General features: G+C 43.0%; 1 protein-coding gene across 1 annotated transcript; it reads left to right on the top strand.

The window, feature by feature from the left end:
• The first annotated feature begins 8031 nt into the window (after positions 1-8031).
• On the top strand, positions 8032-16608 carry LOC102062352 (uncharacterized). The gene is made up of 4 exons (XM_005485715.4): positions 8032-8288; positions 10332-10474; positions 11891-11979; positions 16082-16608. Exons 1-4 carry the CDS (start codon positions 8047-8049, stop codon positions 16151-16153), a joined length of 546 nt encoding a protein of 181 aa, XP_005485772.2. The 5' UTR covers positions 8032-8046; the 3' UTR covers positions 16154-16608.
• The last annotated feature ends 1437 nt before the right edge of the window (positions 16609-18045 follow it).

The following is an 18045-nucleotide window of genomic DNA, read 5'->3' as shown; positions in this document are numbered from 1 at the left end:
TCAGTGTTTTGAGAGGTTCCCAGGTGTGTTTGGAGTTCTCAGGGTGGTTGTGTGACTTTTAAGAACAGGAGTCTGCCTTTGTACATTCATCTCAGTCTTTGCAGCCAGTTTGGCTGTAGCTGTGTTTGAGCAGCGAGGCACCTCTGATGATGAAGGTGGGACAGGGGAGAGGTCATTCAGTGACAGACACTCCAGTGCCCTTTGCAATGTACTCTGTGGTCCCTTGTGCCAGACTTAAGGGGATAAGCAGCCAGTGCTCTTCTTCCAGCCACCTTTCTACAGAACAGTAGCATTTTGGCAGAGGGATAAGGCAGGGGAGATGTGCAGAAGCAACTATTTCTTTGGAGGGTTGCTAAAATGCACTCAGAGAGCTGAGTGCCCAAACATGGGTCAGTGTTCAATCACTGCAGCTGAGCACTAGAGAATAACAGAGGCTGAGAGACAAAAGATGTCAAATGAGGACAAAGAACTAAAAGCTAGAGAGAATGCAGAAGTTATCTAAGAGACAAGAGCAGTATATAAAAGGAGACAGAGGGTAAGTGTGGTATTTTCAGGGTCCCCCAGATGGAGGAGGAATGGAGAATATGACTCCATGTTCTTAGAAGGCTAATACTATACTATACTATACTATACTATACTATACTATACTATACTATACTATACTATACTATACTATACTATACTATGGATACTTACAGAAAGCTTAACAAGATACCAATGAAAAACTCATGACTCTCCAGAGCCTCAACACAGGTGGACTGTGTTTGGTCATTAAGTCAAAACAATTCACATGAAACCAATAAAACAATGACCAGTTGGTCAACAATGTCCAAACCACATTCCAAAGCAGAAAAACACAGGAGAAGTGAATCAGATAATTATTGTTTTCATTTTTCTCTGAGGCTTCTCAGCTTCCCAGGAGAAGAAATCCTGGCAAAGGGATTTTTCAGAAAATAAAGGTAAGAAAAGAAGACACTGTTTTCCTTTTCTCTCAACTGCCACACTGTCCTGTGCACATCTCTGAGCACCTGGTAAAATATCTTCTGTGAGTTCTCTTCCTCCTCACCTTGAAATTTGGCTGCACTGTAAATCACCTATTCCTGATTTTAAGCATAAGCACTGTTTCAAACTATTAAAATTGTATAAGCTCCTGTCCAACTCCCACGCAGGCAGTGCTGAATTTTGGAAGAGGTGTTTGGCCGCTTTGGCAGCAGACTCACCTATCAGACAGAGCTGCTTACAGTGTCCTGACAGCCCTGGGTTCTACCACAACAGTGAAAATCCCCTTTCTCTTGATTTGCCAAGGTCTAAATTTCTAAAAGCAGTAATCCACAGAAATCATGGTAATGGGACATGACAAAGTGAGCAATACTTTGTAGTTCATGGGATCATAGAATCAAGGGTTTGAAAGGTACCTTTAAAGGGCAAACCCCCTGCAATCAGCAGGGACATTTCCTCTAGATCAGTCTGCTCAGAGCTCTGTCCAACCTGACCTTGAATGTTTCCAGGGATGAGGCATCTAACACCTCTCTGGATAGCTTTTTCCACTGTTTCACCATCCACATAGAAATTTTTCTTCCTTATATCTAAGTGAAATCTACCCTTTTTTAGTTTCAAACCATTACCCCTTGTCCTATCACAACAGGCCCTGCTAAAAAGTTTGTCCGCCTCTTTCTTGTAAGCCCTCTTTATATACTAAAATGCCATCTGTTTTAGAGTTTTTTAATACACCTCTCACCATAGCATATTTGTTTGTTTTCCTTCTGCATCCTCAACTCCTTAAGACACACTTTTTTTTTCCCATGGTAGGGACTTCTGTTCTTTTTAAGTGGGCAGATGCAAAGATGAGAAATTTAAGAGAAGAAGAAACATTTCAGTGGAAAATTTCAGCATTTCAACCTCCCAGGAGGTTGCCAAGTATTGAAAGGCTTTTATTGAGAGGAAGATTTTGCAGCATTTTCTAATTCTGGTCAGACTCTGCATTCACCATATTTCTTCTGAAGCTACTCGTGCAGACAAATGACCTGAACAAGATAGATTTGTCCTCCGCTGTCTTAAAGTACATTCTGCATAATCTCAGAGCTGCAGGATTGTGTTCTGTAAGATGAGTTTGATGCTGCTGGGGCATGAGATATTTAAGTGCCACTCATTTTGCATACACCCATGTGGGTTACAACACCTGCAGTGAAACCCAATATTAACAAAACTGAGAGCATGAGAAGGCTGAGATGCTTCCCTGGGTGATAGGAATGAAAGGACACATTGCTTAGAAACTCAGACTGCATGTCAGAGCACAGGAGGGCGTCAGCTGCTGTGTGGGACATGCCCTGCAGGACATTTGGACAGCGCTGGGAGTGCTTACACAGGTTGGCAGTAGTTGCTACTACAAGCTGTAGCTTAGTAAACAAAATTGACATAGGATTATTTATAATCTCAACATAATCTGTTGTTTTGAGGGCTGTAAACCTACTTTTTTTTTGCCAACAGTTAGAATTTGTCCCAAAGTTGCCCTAAACCAGGACAGAAACTGAGTTCTCCAAGGAACAAGCAACCCATCCTGCCCTGGTGGTCACTGTGTATCCCTCCAGAATGACAACCAGATGAGACTGAGGATTTGGGGATTGTAATCTGTTATTGGGTGTGTTGATCCCTGCTTAGATCAAGTTCTGGACCTCCTACGGATGGGGATCTCATCCAGCCCTGATCACTGGTTCTTGACTCAGTCACTTAGACTCCAACTAGCCATGCTTTTAACAGTGGTGGTTCTGGTCTGTTTTCCTGGATTTCAGGCAAGATTATGGCCACTATGGTGATACTTATGAAATTTTATTGCTTATTTGCCTTTAGACTCAGTCTGAAAACATCCCAGGATTACAAATGAGGAATTAATTTACAAGGTATTTTAAAGGCAGACATGAGTAAGCTTTCAGCTGAAAACTGTGCAGTCACAGCTTGTGCAACATCAGGATAGTACTGCACTATTCAGCTTGCAATTTCTAGCACTGCCATTCTAGAAAGGAGAAAAAAATACACAAAGGAGAAGCTACATCTATCAGTTTGCAAATACCTTGTAAACATGAATTCAAGTTAGAGATACAGTTTTCAAACACAAATGTGTGAATGTACATTCATCTTTAAGCTATTAAATCATAGAGATTATAATGTCAAAATTATTGATTCTCAATGAGATCCAAGTATTGATGTCATAAAAATCATGCTGAATTAGTCTCCTGGCTGCAAAGGAGCTGATTCATAAAGCAGAGAATGGATCTGGAGGCCTCTGAATCTGGGTCTTCTGATTCTTGTAGTTTGAGAGCCCTGATGCAGACTTTGGATAATAATAATTTTTTCTTTTGGAAGGAAAAAGAGGTAATCAATAAACTTCCAATTTTAGCAATCTCTTTTTAGTTTCCTCAATTGCTCTTTCTCCAAGCAGCCTTTGCAAGGAAACTGGCACTGTTTGTCAGCTGAGAGATCTCTCCAGTGCTAGAAGAGGCCCCTGGACTCTGAAGTCTGGTTCCAGACTGGGAAGTTTGGGAATTAAGACATTTGTTCCCCTCTAGTCCAAAACCAATTCAAGTGCCTGCATGTTTAATTGCTGTAGAGTACTCAAGGCATCCCTGTGGAATCTGCAAACAAGTCAAAGTTGCAACTTTTATGTACCCTGAAATAGCTCCAGCACAGCTTTATTCCCCAGAGCTGTGTGTGCAGCAGGGTGCACAGGGAGAGTGCAAGCCAAGGATGTCCCAGTTAATGATTACCCTTCCTGAATATTGCCATGGGAGTTTTAGATGTTTCTCAGCTCCCAGAGAGATGCAGGAGGATAAGACCCAATTTAGCATCTCATCCAAAAAGCAGTAAGTAGTTCTAACAGTGCAGGTCTCCCTAAAATCTGTGTGGAAAAGTCAGACTTGGAAGTGAGCCCAGCCTTAGGGTTGTGCTGAAACTCAAGATTTTTGGATCCCAGAATGACTTCAGGCAATCCATACTCTGACAGATAGAGACTGTGGGATTTGGATTTAGTGACAGGGAAATTGTTCCTAAAATTATTGGTGGGGAAAATGGAAGGAGGAACAATTACAATTATTTGCTGCTACCAAGATAGGCAAGACCTGTTCACGGAACAAAGGCAGGTGTCACTTCTTTATTTGGTCACTCTGACACATCCCAAGAGCTTTACATTGGAAGGAAAAGAATCAGAGGCTTGCTCTGTGAATAGCTCACATATCAGAGCGTGGGAGAATGAGACCAGCTTTAGGTAGTTTGACTTTATTTTACATCACATGTGCCTGGAGTCCTCTGTCAACACTCCAGCCCTGTGGTGCTGCCCCACCAAGAGCAAACACAGCCCCTGCCCTGGAGATGTCACAGCCCAGGCTGGCAGGGGTGACAACAGTGACAGCCAGAGGTGTGGGGCAGAGACATACTGGTGTGACAAACACTTTTGCATGGCATCCACAGCCCCAGCCAGATTCATCCCCAGGCTCTTCTTTGTGGATTCGTGGCAGAGGTAAAGCATCAAAGTGTGGTTGATAGAAGACAGGATGGTACCTTGTGGGGAGATTTTTGCCATGATTTAGAGGGCAGGCTATGAGAAAACATAAAAGTGTCTCCAGGAGAAATGACAGAAACTGTTTTCTTTAGTGAGGGAGAAAGTTTTCTGTAGTGACAGGATATTAGATTTAAGAGCCAAGGAGAAACCAAGCAGTGAAGAGGCTTAGAGGTAAAGGCTCCAGCTTTTCTTCCAATCCCACAGAAATATTTATAGTATCAAGACATGTGCTATCAAGATGAAAAAATGAAATCTCAGTAACAGTGCTTTGATGTTTCCTAGCTGGTGGGGATTTTGAAAAAAAAATCCATTGTGTTAGACTTCATTATAGAAAAGAAGCTATAAATTCTCTGTGCTTTCCTCATGAATGCTCCCCAAGGGCAGCTGGGGAGTCAGGTTGTTCCAGCTTTCACACAAATGTCACTTTTCACACTCAGCCCATGGTGCCTCATGAGCACCACTGCAGCTTTGGCCACAGTGAAATCACCTCTGTGGGTGCAGTGCAGGTGCTGTATGGTTCCAGTCCTGCTCTGTACTTCCAATTTTCAGTGATCCTTGGGCTAGCATCTCTGTGACCTGTGCTTTGTGCATCAGAAATATAAGAGAAGGAAAGGTTTCGTTATAATGTTCTGTTGTGGTTGTGCCTCATAACTTTAACATGAGAGCTGTTCCTGCTCTGCAATTCCATGAACAGACTATGCAATGTATTTTTACTGTGTTAAGCTTAGTTTTAAAAAACAAATCATTCTGAATCTGAAAACCAGAAATTATCAAAATTTGAAAATTGCCAAAATAATATTTTAAAAAATATTTTCCAAATAAAAATGTCAAAGTTTTCAAAAATTCAAAATTTTTCAGTGTGTCCTAGCAGCCAGGAGAGCCAACAGTGTTCTGGGGGCATCAGGCCCAGCATCTCCAGCCAGGCAAGGGAGGGATTGTCTTGCTCCGCTCTGGGGTGGCCTCACCTCGAGTGCTGGGGCAGCTTTGGGTACCACAGAGTAAGAAAGACTTGAAACTATAAGAGAATGTCCAAAGAAGGCCATGAGGATGGCGAGGGTCTGGAGGGGCCATACAGGGAGCAGGTGAGGGCACTTGGTCTGTTCAGCCTGGAGAAGAGGAGCCTGAGGGGATATTGCCATTATAATGCAAGAGTTCTATTGTCATTACATTGCAAGGGTTCCACATGGCCAGAGTTTTGTATTTCCTTGATGTTTCTTGTAGGCAGCTCCTCCAGGCACTGATTCTTCCTTGCCCTCACAGCAGCCACTGACTCCAGTTCCCCCCAACCAAATAATCCACTCTTTTATAACACTCTTCTGACTGGCTACAGGTGTGGCCTGTTAACATCAAGCCTGCTCCTAATCTTTAGTAATTGGCTCAGCTGCAGCTCTTTAGGGGATAGGATTACTTTCTATACTACCTTTATTTACTTACGTTCTATCCCTCTGCAAGGGGAGACCTCGGTTCAGTTACAAATTCCTCCTGAGGGGAAGGGAGGAACAGACACTGATCCCTGCTCTGTGGTGACAGTGACAGGAATGAGGGAAGGGCCTGAAGTTGTATCAGGGGTGTTCGGGTTGGACATTAGTCAAAGGTTTTGCCCCAGAGGGTGGCTGGGCCCTGCCCAGGCTCCCCAGGGCAGCGGTCACAGCAGCAGCCCGGCAGAGCTCAAGGGGTGTTTGGACAATGCTCTGGGGCACAGGGGGTGGCTCCTGGGCATGGGGCTGTGCAGGGCCCGGAGTTTGACTTTGATGACCATTGTGGGTCCCTTTCAACTCAGGACATTCTATGAAAAATGTGCTGAAATGGAATGTCTGCTTCCTATATGGAAGACCTCCTCCTTGGTGAACTGATATTTTCCACTTGAGAAAATTTTAGCTTCAGTGAAGAGAAAAACTGGTGCTTAACAGAGTGCAGAGTGGAGAGAAGTGAATAAAGAGGAAATGTTTTTAAAACACTGAAATGGAAGTTGTTCCTTGAAGGATAAATAGATCTAAGATAAGGCTTAATAAGAGACATTGCAATATTTGGTATGGGATGCTAAGAGCAAGTAATTTAGCATCTGAATGGCAGAAACAGATTTTAGAAGTTTGTTTAGTAGAATTGGAAGCCCACTGCATGGGTCTAGAAGAGAGATCAGTGATAACACCCAAGGTACCAGGACTGGCTGCTTGGTTTTACTGTTGTGATAGAGAAAGCACAGGATTCAGAACAGATTTACTAGGAATGATCAGGCTAAGAAAAGGCATATATAGAGAGGGGGGCAGGTAGTGGGGGTGTGTGTGTGTCTATAGGAATATCTATGTTATTTATTAGGAAGACAGGCCAAGGTATGAGATTAGAGGACCGAGAGTGATCATGAATTAAGTTTTGCATTTGTAATTTATGTACAGGCAGATACTAAATCAGACCAAAAGGTTATCTCTGCAATGCTAAATCTTGTTTTCCCAAAAGAACAGTCTCTAAAAATTATTTTCCCCTGATTTCTGTTTTTGTGATGTATAAGGATGGCAGTACTATAATTAATCCCCTCTTGACTCCCCTCAACATCTCATGGATGTTGTAACTTCACACAGCAGCATAGTTACACACTGAACAAGCTGAGATTTTAGCTTTTTACTTACTTACCAGAATTAATGAAAGCAAACCATTCCTCTTGGGCCATACAGGAGAGACAGGTTATATAGAGCAAGTTGAAAAGAAAAATGTTAGCTAGCAATTCAGTCATAATTCTGGGAAGGAGTTTCTGCTTGTGAAAAACAAGGTTGTGTGCCTGACCTTGCTGGGCACAGAATGCCCCCAACTTTCACCATGATATCATTGAAGGTTGAGTCTCCTCTGAACCAGGTAAAGCAAGTCCCTTTGAAGGTCTGTGTGTGCTCCTCAGTGCTGCGCCTGCCCTCAGCTGGGCTCATTCTCTCTGAAACAAGCACTGCTAGTGTCTAATTTGTGATGGAAAATGTGGTTTTTGGGAGGTGATGTAACCGCTGAACTTAGCTTTGACTTGACAAAATCACTTTTATCATCTTCATTCCATTGTATCATTGCGTGCAGAACAAGTGCAGTCAGTGTTGTCCTGGAGTGCAGCTCTGAAAGGGGGATAGAAAAGAGGGGTTCTGATTTTGGGCTCAAGCTCCCTCTCAGAGTTTTGGTGGCTGCAGCTGCTCCTGGCAGCTCTGGGACTGGAATCACAGAATACCTGGGAAAGCAGGCACGAGTGCTAATGCCCCCTGTAAGTCAGAACCATTCAAATGGCCGTCAGTGCACTGAGCAATTCCTCAGTGCAATCCCTGCTCTGTCCTCATCTCCCAAAAAGCAGCTGTAGATTGTTGTGGTGATTTTCAAGCTCTGGGGAAGTAAGTTGCTTGAACCAGGTGCCCCATCCAGCTGCTTAGACTGCAGGAAAACCACTCAGCAGACTTCAAGAGAGATTAATCAAATGGCCTGGCTTTAAAAACCTTACCCAGGGCAGGTGAGTCCCTGCTGGACCTTGCATGTCAGAGCAGAATCATCCTTCCCCAGACCTAGGCTACACAGCCTGTGCCTCTTTAAATCTGCGCTGCGTGCTGCAGTGCTCTGCATTGTTGCCATGGCAGAAATCTCCCCATAGTAATAACCTCTTTCAGAGAAGGTTAAAAAGAGACAGTGCACATGCTCAGAAATGCTGCACTTGTTCTCTTAGCAGTTTGCAGCGGCCATTTCAAAGAAACCATCACAAAGACAAGAGAAAGATCAGGTACTGATATTTTTTCCTTTGTTAAAGGGGGTGAATTTTCTCTTTCATAGAAGTCCGTGCACAGATCTGTCTCTATTCCCAGCTGCACTGCAGGGAGAGACCACCCTTGTAAGCCTGTCATGATTACTCCTTGCAAATTCCCATGCAATAACTAAGAGGCAGGAGTCAGGTGTGATTTAAGATGATTGCTGCACTAGAGGAGCAGTTGTTCTGCAGTGGGGCTCACATACAAAGCTGAGCTGACTCTGGGGTGGGTGATGGCTAAGGTGCCCCAAAAAAGTTTACCAGTGTGTCTGTTTTGTTTTGTTGAACCTTTGTAGCACTCGTAGTCAACTCTGAAAATAGCCTCTGCTCCTGCTGACCAGGAGGCTGCTTCATCAGGTGCTTCCAAAAGAGGCTGGTGTTGTCCTAATTTACTATTTCTTGGAGACACTCTGCTGCATCCTATTGCAAAGACTGCTATTTTTGATTGTACTTGTTTTTATTGCAGATCACCATTAATTAAAACAGAAAACCCAAACCACTTGTAGTGATTTAATCCCTTTATTTTAGGGATTGTAGAGATTAAAAAAAAAAAGGATCACATCAGATCTAAACAAGGGGTGGGACAGGAAACCCAATATGAGGGTATAGAAATTATATTACCCTATCTTTTTGTTGCCATGGATTCAAGTACATCTGTGACTCTACTTGTACAGGTTTGTCTCTTGCTTCTGAACAATTCCCTGCTCCTGTGTTTAGGTTGGGTGCACAGGCAGGGGATGTGTACAGTGCTGCTCCTGCCCTGGCTGAATTGCTGTTTGCACATGCTGCAAGTGTTCGTGCAGAGTTTGCAGCTCCACTTTATCTGTGTCTGTAAAGGTGGATTGCACATATTGAAGAGCAGTCTTGTTCTGTTCTGTGTTTGTGGCAAAATGGGGAAAACCCTTCCCTTCCCTGCCTCCCTCTACTGCCTTTCTAAATGTGAAATACAATCTGTTCTGGGGAGTGCTGTACTCTTGCATTCAGTACATGCAGATCTAATGCTCTTATGCAACATCTTGTGCTCAATAAGCACCAACAGAAAGAGGCAGAATGTTGTCCTGCTTTCCCACAGTTAGCTGAACAGATTTTTTATGTGGGTTTTATTGTATTGCCATAACTTAGCCTTATTTAATCTGTCTTTCTTCCATGTTGATATATAGGAATGAAAGGTAAACTTGGCTGAGCTAAGGATCTCCCTTGGATTGGGATCTCTAACAAGCAGCTGCAACTTGAGCCAGTCCCTTTTGCTCTGAACAGTTTACCTGTTGGGTCAAGAAAATACTTAACTGAAACTTATTAAAAATCTTGCCTCTGTGTGAAGGGAAACTGCTGCTGGACCAGGTTGTACCCAGGTCTGGGCATGGTGGGGCCTGGCAGGAGCAAATGGATGGCTGCAAATAATGGCCTGAAGCCCAGATTAGGAGGGGAAACAGAAGGTCAAAGAGTTTTGATGCATTTACCATTAGAAATTCTACCTTTGAATTTGTGGAGGTTTAACAAAAGTATTTCCTTCAAATACTTTCATAAAGGAATTTTTATAATTAGCATGCTGTGTAATGCTAGTGGTTACCTTTAGTTATTTCACTTGTGAAAAGATGATGCAGTAAAGGACGCCAGAGGCCAAAGACCTTGTTTCCAGGTTCTGTTTCAGCCAGCTCTGTAATCCCTGAAGTTTTGATCTCAAAGTATAACAGTGAACCAGCTCCCCAGATTCATGTCTGTGACTGTGCAGTTAGAAAAAAGTCACAGACCAGGCAAACCATCCTGGCCTTCAAATGAAACCAAGGACACTCCAGGGACTTCTTATGTAGCGTAGGGATGTTCTCTCAGTGTTGAGTTTTATGTACACTCTGGAAAGGTACAGAGACCTTTTCTCCCTGCTCTAGATCTTCTGGTATTTTGTCTTCTTTCAGAGGAAGACTGACAAATCTTTAGCCATCAGGGACATTAACTTTGTGACAAAACCCTTGTGTGTCTGTAGTGTTCCTCACTAACATGTTTATGTCTCTTGACAAGCAGAGAAACACTCATTCCCAAGATGCTGGCACCCTGCCTTCTGAGGAGAGCCATTCTTGCAGTTCCTTTGGTATTTTTGGTGACACTACTTGTCTCAGAGCCTGTCAGAGCTGACCAGGAAGCAGGAACAGCCATCCCAGCTGAAAGTAAGTACCACCCTGCAGTCCTCTCCTGCAGCCCCTGCTGCAGTCCTCATGTTGCTGGACTCTGAAGTTTGCCCAAATAATTCAAACTATTTTGGATATGTCTTGCCTACATTGTTTTAAAACCACAGCCTGATAATCTACCAGTGTTGTTTTGCTCCTGCATCCAGAGCTCTTCACTCTCTTATCTTTGTCTCTTGCTTTTTGCTGAAACCTGCCACTGTTCTGCACCCTTTCTGTCCATTGTATTACCCTTTCTATGCCAGAATCGCCATGTTTGCTTTTCAGAGACACCACTGAGACTTGCTCTTTTTCAGCTGACATTATCTGTTCATTAGATTTTGTTCTTGAGAATGTTTGCTGTTTTAAAGTCATGAATTTTTATTAAATTCACAGTGAAGATGCCAAGAAAGCATTTTGTCAACACCTAGTCTTGGGGCCTTCGACCACCTAATTCTCCTTTGCTGATCTGTGTTGAGTTTATTTTACTTTATAAACATAATGACAGGTCCTTCCATCAAGCTGTTGATGTGAAAAACTGCTGTCCTCTCCTTTTGCCCAGTGTAAATACAGTAGCACTGAAGTTGGGTACAGCAGTGATGGAGCAGGTCTTTAATACTTTTTATATATATATATATGTGTGTGTATATGTACATATATATGTGTGTATATATATATATATGTTTGGGAGGGGTTTTTTTTGTGGTTTTTTTCTGTCTGTCTGTCTTTGCTGTCTGTTAGGGCACAGATCTGTGTTATGTGGTGAACAAGGCAAAGCAAGCCTTGTGCCCTTCAGTCTGAGTGTCTCAATCTGGGAATGTTCTCTTAAACACTCCAATAAATCCAAATTGCAGCAGTTCTGCTTACCAGCAATGCCTGCTGATAACAGGGCATTTGTTTGGGCAAAGCTGTGTCATATTCAAAGTTAGAGGCTGAAGTGGTCTGTCTTTATGATATTGTAGTCAGTTTTGTTTTATTAGTCTTCTATTTAGAGCCCACATTTGTTAGATTAGAGGATAAGATTTTTCTAGGGAGCAGGTTCATGTTTTCAGACTTAATTTCTGAAAAATCTGAAGATGAGGTTGAAAATGTACCCAGGGTTAGTGGAGCACAATGAAAGGCTCAAGTAAAGAGTTTAATGTTTCCATACAATGAGCTGTAGAAGGAAAAGTGGAACAGCAATGTAGCAGAAAGAAAAATATTAATGTAAATTTGAAGTAATTCTTTTATAATTGAGAGACTGGGTGGACCATCACAGTAAACCAATTAAAATTACCTGGGTTGTTCAGTACTATCAAATCAGTACTCATTCTCTGGACTCTTTTCTGTAGCTCTTTCTGATACTCAGAATCACAGTTTACTCTTTCTGGTTAATTCTTCATGCCATGTAGTCATGATTCTCTCCTGAATTTCTCCCAGGCCGCCCCTGTGTTGATTGCCATGCTTTTGAGTTCATGCAGAGAGCTCTGCAGGATTTAAAGAAGACAGCATATAATCTAGACACAAGGGTAAGGACACATTAAATGTCTTCTTTTTTTTTTCCCCAATATAAAAGAAAATTCTGTGTATAAAAGTAGGTAAGGTGCTTGGATTTTTGCAGTGAGTTGTGCTGTCCTGTGTTCTGAGGTGAGGCATTTCACCTCTCTGTGCAATAATCTGTGGAATTCTTCTGCTTTGGGGTTTCAGGGACAATAGGAAGTATAGAAAAGTGTGAATTGACTGTCCTTCTCTTGCCAAATTAGAGCCATTGGTGCTGCTTTTCTCACTCCAAAACTGAGCACACCCCTTTTTTTATGTCAGGGGGAGTAAGGTGAGAGTATAATTTATATATATTACCCAAAAGGGTATATATATATATATATATATATATATTACCCAAAAGGCCAGCTCAAACAAAAAGTTACTAAAATAAAATACTCCCCGGCACATGCTTTTATCCCTGGGGAGAAGCTAAGGGAGGAAACATCATCCATAGAGAGTTTTTCCATTTCTCTGATTTCATAATGATGAAAAATGCCACAAAGTAGAACAGCACAGGGAATGAAACTTGTTTGTCTTGCAGCGAGCGCGCAGAATGCGCCAGGGCTGGCACCTCCCTTCCGTGGGGGATGTGGATCTGTCTCTTGCTGCAATCTGTGCCTGCCTGTGCCCCAGCTGCTGCCAGATGCTGCTGTCCCCGGAGGGCGGCTCTGTCCCCACCCCCTGGGTACCCCATGGCTGGAGTGCTGCAGACACACTCCTGCACACATTGCTCAGCAGAAGGCACTGAAACTTTCCTGCTTTTCTGATTTATGGTCAAAGCCTGTGAGCTGTTGTCTTTGAGGAATGGTGTGAGGTTACTTCAAGCAGGGTCCTTGATGGTTAGGTGAAAATACAAGTGCATGAATGAAGATGCCTTGAATTGTGACATTCTACAAAAATTAAACAAACATTCCAGCAGAACCAGATTGGTATGTAGCACATTTACAGCTAAACAAAATCTGTTCAATAATTACAGGTCAAATATATTTTGGGCTTCATGAAGAAATCTTGCTAATGAATCTGCTGAGCACTTTATGCAGCCCAAACAAGATGTTCAGATTGTGCTGTAAAGTGGTTCTAGCACACCTCATCCTACTACAAACCTTTGAACTTTCCATCAGAATTTCTACATCTTGGTCTGGCTATGGCAGTGACCTTTATGAAACCTTCAGCTTGCAGACCAAGAGAAAAAATTTATAAAACACAGATATCCAAAACAGAAGTAGCAATAAGAACCCCAAAGATAGTAACTGAGTTTTAATAGTTTAAAAAAAATAAACATTAAAGACAGCCAGAGAGATAACATAAGGATAGAAAAAAAGTCAATTGAAATGAATGTCCTATTATTGGCTTTCAGACTTGCAGATTTGACAGCAAGCCTGAAAATATTATATATTCCAATGAAAACAAATCTATCACTTCCTTATCACTTTAAAATCTAAATAATTGAATTCATATTGAAATCCGTCAGCTCACCATGACTGGAACAGGCCTATTCCAGTCATTAAGCTAGGAATTCTGCCTACATCTTCAAAAGACATGGAAATATTTAACAGTTGAGGACTTCTTGGAACTGTCTTCTAGGGTATTTAATTCTTACTTTTATTATTCAGCTGTAGCACAATTTAATGCAAACTGAGGGCTTTAGGACCACTGCTTTCAGCCACATATATTTCACATTTGACTATTTTAGTCTATTTTGCTGCTTTGTGGGGCAAATATGCCTGTCCCTGAAAATACAATTCCTTTTGTTAATATTCCCACTGGAGACATTAATTTCCTTGAAAAACTCTCCTTTGTTTGCAGGCAAGATTGTTAGATGATGACTAAGCAGCTCCTAACTGTGTTGGAGGGGGAGGGATTCCCAAAAGCTTAGAGAGGAAATTCTCATTTAATTCCTCCTGCACATCTTACCCTGCAGTTCTGTTCAGGGGAAGCCTGTATATAATTTTATGGCACAAGAATATTGCTCAAGAGCTTTCACACTTCATTTGGCCCTGGGTTGATTTACATGGTGTCTCAAAGCAAACTGACTCTGGCATAGGTCACAGACGCTTTCATGAAGGCCACAGACTGGATCTTCTTCCTTTTCCAATCCCAATAGGTTTTTGTAACCTACCCTGGTGTGATGGTCCCTCGCTAATTGTCAGGCTGGCTGCATCAGAAGGGTCACAGACCCCTTCTGACAGGCTGATTTCTACACATATCAGATCTATTTACCCCCCTCTGTCCTGTTTTTTGCTGCTGGTGGTCCCTCAGAGCAGGCTGGAGTAGTTGTTTTGGCAGTGAGAATAACTGTGGGCAGAGTTTTCTGGGAATATCTGTGGTTCACCACTTAGCCAAAGTGCCACATGTGGTCATGGGCTGGGGAGAGGAGTCTTGTGCTGCTGGGAGGGAGCTGCTCCCACCACAAGCACTGCTCTTTATTGCTTCATAAACTGTCTGTGGTTGCTTGGAATGTTTAAAGCACAGTAAGCTAGATGTGCCCCTGAAAATAAAAAGAAAGGCTTGAAAATGTTATTAAAGATATATAAGATGGTAAGCAGCCTTGGGACTCAGCTCCAGAGATGCTGGCATGCTGTCAACCTCCCTTAGCCTCAAACCATGGCAAATGATGCCAGTGAGGTGGCGAGAAGGTGATGATTGAAGGTCTTTTCAATGATTAGCAAAGTCTGATCAGATCTTTTCAGTTTTGCAGGGCAGCTGAAACAATCAAAAGTGATACCTGATTTAATATAAAACCACAGGGTTGTGGTTTCTTCCTGAGATTTATCATCTGGGGAAAAACAAGCCTGAGCAGCAGATGGCTTTTCCTGCACTAAGGAGGCAAGTGCAGAGCAGGAAGCTTCAGCCCAGCTCTGCTCTAAGTGCCTTTAGATAATGTGGGTCAATGGATAGCACAGCTTTTAAAGCACAGCCTTTAATCACATGGCAACTCCATCCCATCCAGGAATTGCAAGTCAGGCAGGTTAAGGATGGCTTTGATTGGCATTTAGAGCTGGTGTTCTTCATAATGCCTTTTTTTCTGTGCCTAGCTTTGGTAGCTGGTTACCCCAGTGGGGATTAATTTGGTGAGTGGACTTCCCACAGCTACTGTGTCCCATGGCAATAAGGGGGGAGCTCTCTCTTGGATCAGGCTGATTTTCAGGTACAGCTTCAGCCCATGGTAGACAAACTGAGGTGAAGATATGATGTTGATGTCAAACATCTCTGCTGCATCCTGCATCTACTGAAGCAGCAAGGGCCCCAGACAGTCAGGAAAACCCAAGTGTGTGTGTATGGGCTAGAGAGGAAGGATTCCCAGATTTCCTTTCCCTGCTGTCCCCTCCTTGGTCCCCAGCCCTTTCTCACTCAGGAAGGCTGAGAGGGTGCAGCCTTTCAGATCATACCCAGCTCCAGCTCTCAGAAGTTTCCAATTCACTCTCGTTGCTTCAGAACCAGGAATCTGTGGGCAACAGAGATCTCCTGATATTGATGAGCTCAGTGGCACCCAGGGACTTCCAATTTTGTCAGTTTGGGACCCCTTTCCTTAAAGAAGTCAATCATCTCATTTTGTGTTTGAATTGTGATGGCTCTGTGCCAGCTCAGAACCTCTTGTCTGTTTTATTATCAGTAACTACTGAGTTTTTGTATTATCAGGAGAAAGTTAAAGAGAAACTAGAGAAACTAGAGAAATTAATTTCTTCACTGAGAGTGGGTCCAATTAAATTTAATTTTAAATTCAGTGTCTGTTTTTAAGTAAAATAAAATTTCTGACATGATGTGAGAGGGGTGGGGAGGGGGTTTAAGCCTCTAATGAACTTCTGAACTTATGCTCCAGTTTGTGCTGTTGAAATAAGATTGTAGGAAAGAAAAATTACTTTCTTCATGTCACAGGAAGTAATGTTATGTTGGTATACCAATTAATCCCACAAAAGCAAAATCATTTTGTAGAGTAGCAAACAGTAAGTCTGATTTTTACCCCAAAATTCACCTCATACCACTAGTTCCAAACTGGAGAATAAAAATAAAATGGACTTTTCTTTGGGAGCTCATTCATTTTACAGTGCTGACATTTGTTTTTTGTGATGTTGTTCCTCCCTCTTGCAGACAGAAACTCTGCTTCTTCAGGTGGAAAAGAGAAATCTGTGTGACTGCATAGCTGCCAATCTGCTGAACTGAACCCTGGAGACCCCTGAGGAGACTCACCTGTCCAGCAGTTTTTAAAATGCAGCTGTATAAAATACAGCTTAATGGAGTTCATGTGGCAAGCATGTATGCCCCAATGCTGATGAAACTGGGGCCTGTGTCTAATGTGTTTGTCTGTTCTGTATCTTTTTTTAAAACGTACCCTCTTTTCACATCTGCTGGATTGCCAGTAAGGGCTCAATTCAGTAAATCTGTTACTTGATTTTAGGGTGGGGAGAGGGGAAATGTACCTGCTTTGATTTTTAAATCAGAATTTGCCAAGTGTAACCCCCAAAGATAATTTTGGAGAAATTATCCCTAGAGACATGTTTAGCTGTTTTTTGTCTTCAATATGCACACGTCTGTGGCAACTTACCCAGTTACATTGAGACATGCCACTGTAGTCTCTGTAGGCTTTGCCTGTGTATTAAAGATGATGAAGTCCTTTCTGTTTGTTGTCTGTGCTGTGCCCACCTTCAGGCATGTTGTAGTTCTGTCAGCTGTAATGGGCTGTGTGTCATGAGGAGTTATACATCTGCTGTTCTTGGACCAAAGCAGTTTATATCTGTGCTGAGCCTCCTGTTATCCTGCAGAAGAGTATTATTTTCTTTAATTAAAATGTTTGGGTTCTTCCCCTCCTTCCTTGGGCACCCCATTCTAGTGCATTTCTGAGTAGCTTTATTTTAGCAGGTCAAATGGCCGGAGTGAAAAGGAGAATCAGAGTATGACTAGGCAGCCTGGCCAGTTCCAGCTGTGCCAAATGCTGCCACCAGCAACTGCTCAGCATCACACTGAAGGACAGCTCTGTGCAGTGCCAATAAGTTTCTTCATGAGTCTGTGCCTTATTTTGCTTCAAGTGAAACACAGGAATTAGGTCACACATATTTGGTCCATCCTGTGATGGGCTGAACTCCAAATGTTTTGGTTTTCTCTTGTAGCTGCTTTTGAAAACTGCTCCTTCTGTTTCAGGCAAGAAGAAAGACCTTTGTACCTGAAAACTGAGATTGTTTCATCCTCACCTCTCGCCCTTTTTCTAAGATTCTGTGTCCACTCACAAGTCTGAAATAGGCTGAGCACTGCCAGGAGGTGCCTGGAGTTCTTCTGCTGTGCTTTAGAGCTGTCTCAAATGATTCCAGCATTAAGACCTGGCTTGGGAAGGGGATAGGACATCTGAAAGTAAAAATCTCTTCAGCTGAATTTGGAAGAAAGTTCCTGCCTGTGGGTGTACTTATATAAATAAATTGCTGTGACTTTGCTGGGAGTGGATGAGAGAGGAAACACAACTCCTGCTCTGCCCCTGCAGCTGCAGGAATGGTAACAGCAGCTGGGGGAGCATGACAGGGACCTGAGTGCCTTCCCAAACCTTCCAGAGCTGGGAAAACCAATCCCTGTGCACTGAGAAGCACAGCATGCCCTTCTGTGTGTGACCAGCACACAGGCCAGCACAGAAGCCCAGTGTGAATGGGACAGAGGATTCTGGTGTTATTTTTCCAAATCCCCTCAGGGAGCAGCTGTGCTGTGTTTCTCACCAAGTCCATTCACACAGCAAGGGAGCACTGGCACTGCTCATTTTGGGCTGCTTGGCAAAGCCAGTCAGTGCAAGCCTCGCCTGCAGCTCCCCTCCCAGAGGGTGGGAAGGGGCAGCAATCCTTATCCAAGGCAGAGCACTCTCAGGATTTCTGGGAGCAAAGCCTCCTTTGGAGAGCTTCAGCTGGCCCTGGCTGCAGCTCAATGGCTTCTCAGAGCTCCTTGGCTTTTGCTGCACTTGGCTTGTCCTCATCTTGTTCTAGCTTGGCTTTGTTCCCCTGCTTTGCTCTGAACCTGTGTTCTCTCTCCTCTCCATCTCAACCTCCATTCCCTCTTCCATTCTGGCACTGCCCTCCCTC

This window comes from Zonotrichia albicollis, chromosome 5 (assembly GCF_047830755.1).
Source record: "Zonotrichia albicollis isolate bZonAlb1 chromosome 5, bZonAlb1.hap1, whole genome shotgun sequence".
In the NCBI taxonomy this organism is placed as follows: Eukaryota; Metazoa; Chordata; class Aves; order Passeriformes; family Passerellidae; genus Zonotrichia; species Zonotrichia albicollis.
The sequence above is the reverse complement of the archived record's forward strand: the minus strand, read 5'-3'. Positions and strand labels throughout refer to the sequence as shown.

Excerpts from the sequence above, each read along its gene's own strand:
- LOC102062352 (XM_005485715.4), top strand. The coding sequence starts at position 8,047 with ATGTCAGAGCAGAATCATCCTTCCCCAGACCTAGGCTACACAGCCTGT. Across the intron at positions 10,475-11,890 it reads AACAGCCATCCCAGCTGAAA|GCCGCCCCTGTGTTGATTGC; the intron begins GTAAGTACCACC and ends AATTTCTCCCAG. Across the intron at positions 11,980-16,081 it reads CATATAATCTAGACACAAGG|ACAGAAACTCTGCTTCTTCA; the intron begins GTAAGGACACAT and ends TCCCTCTTGCAG.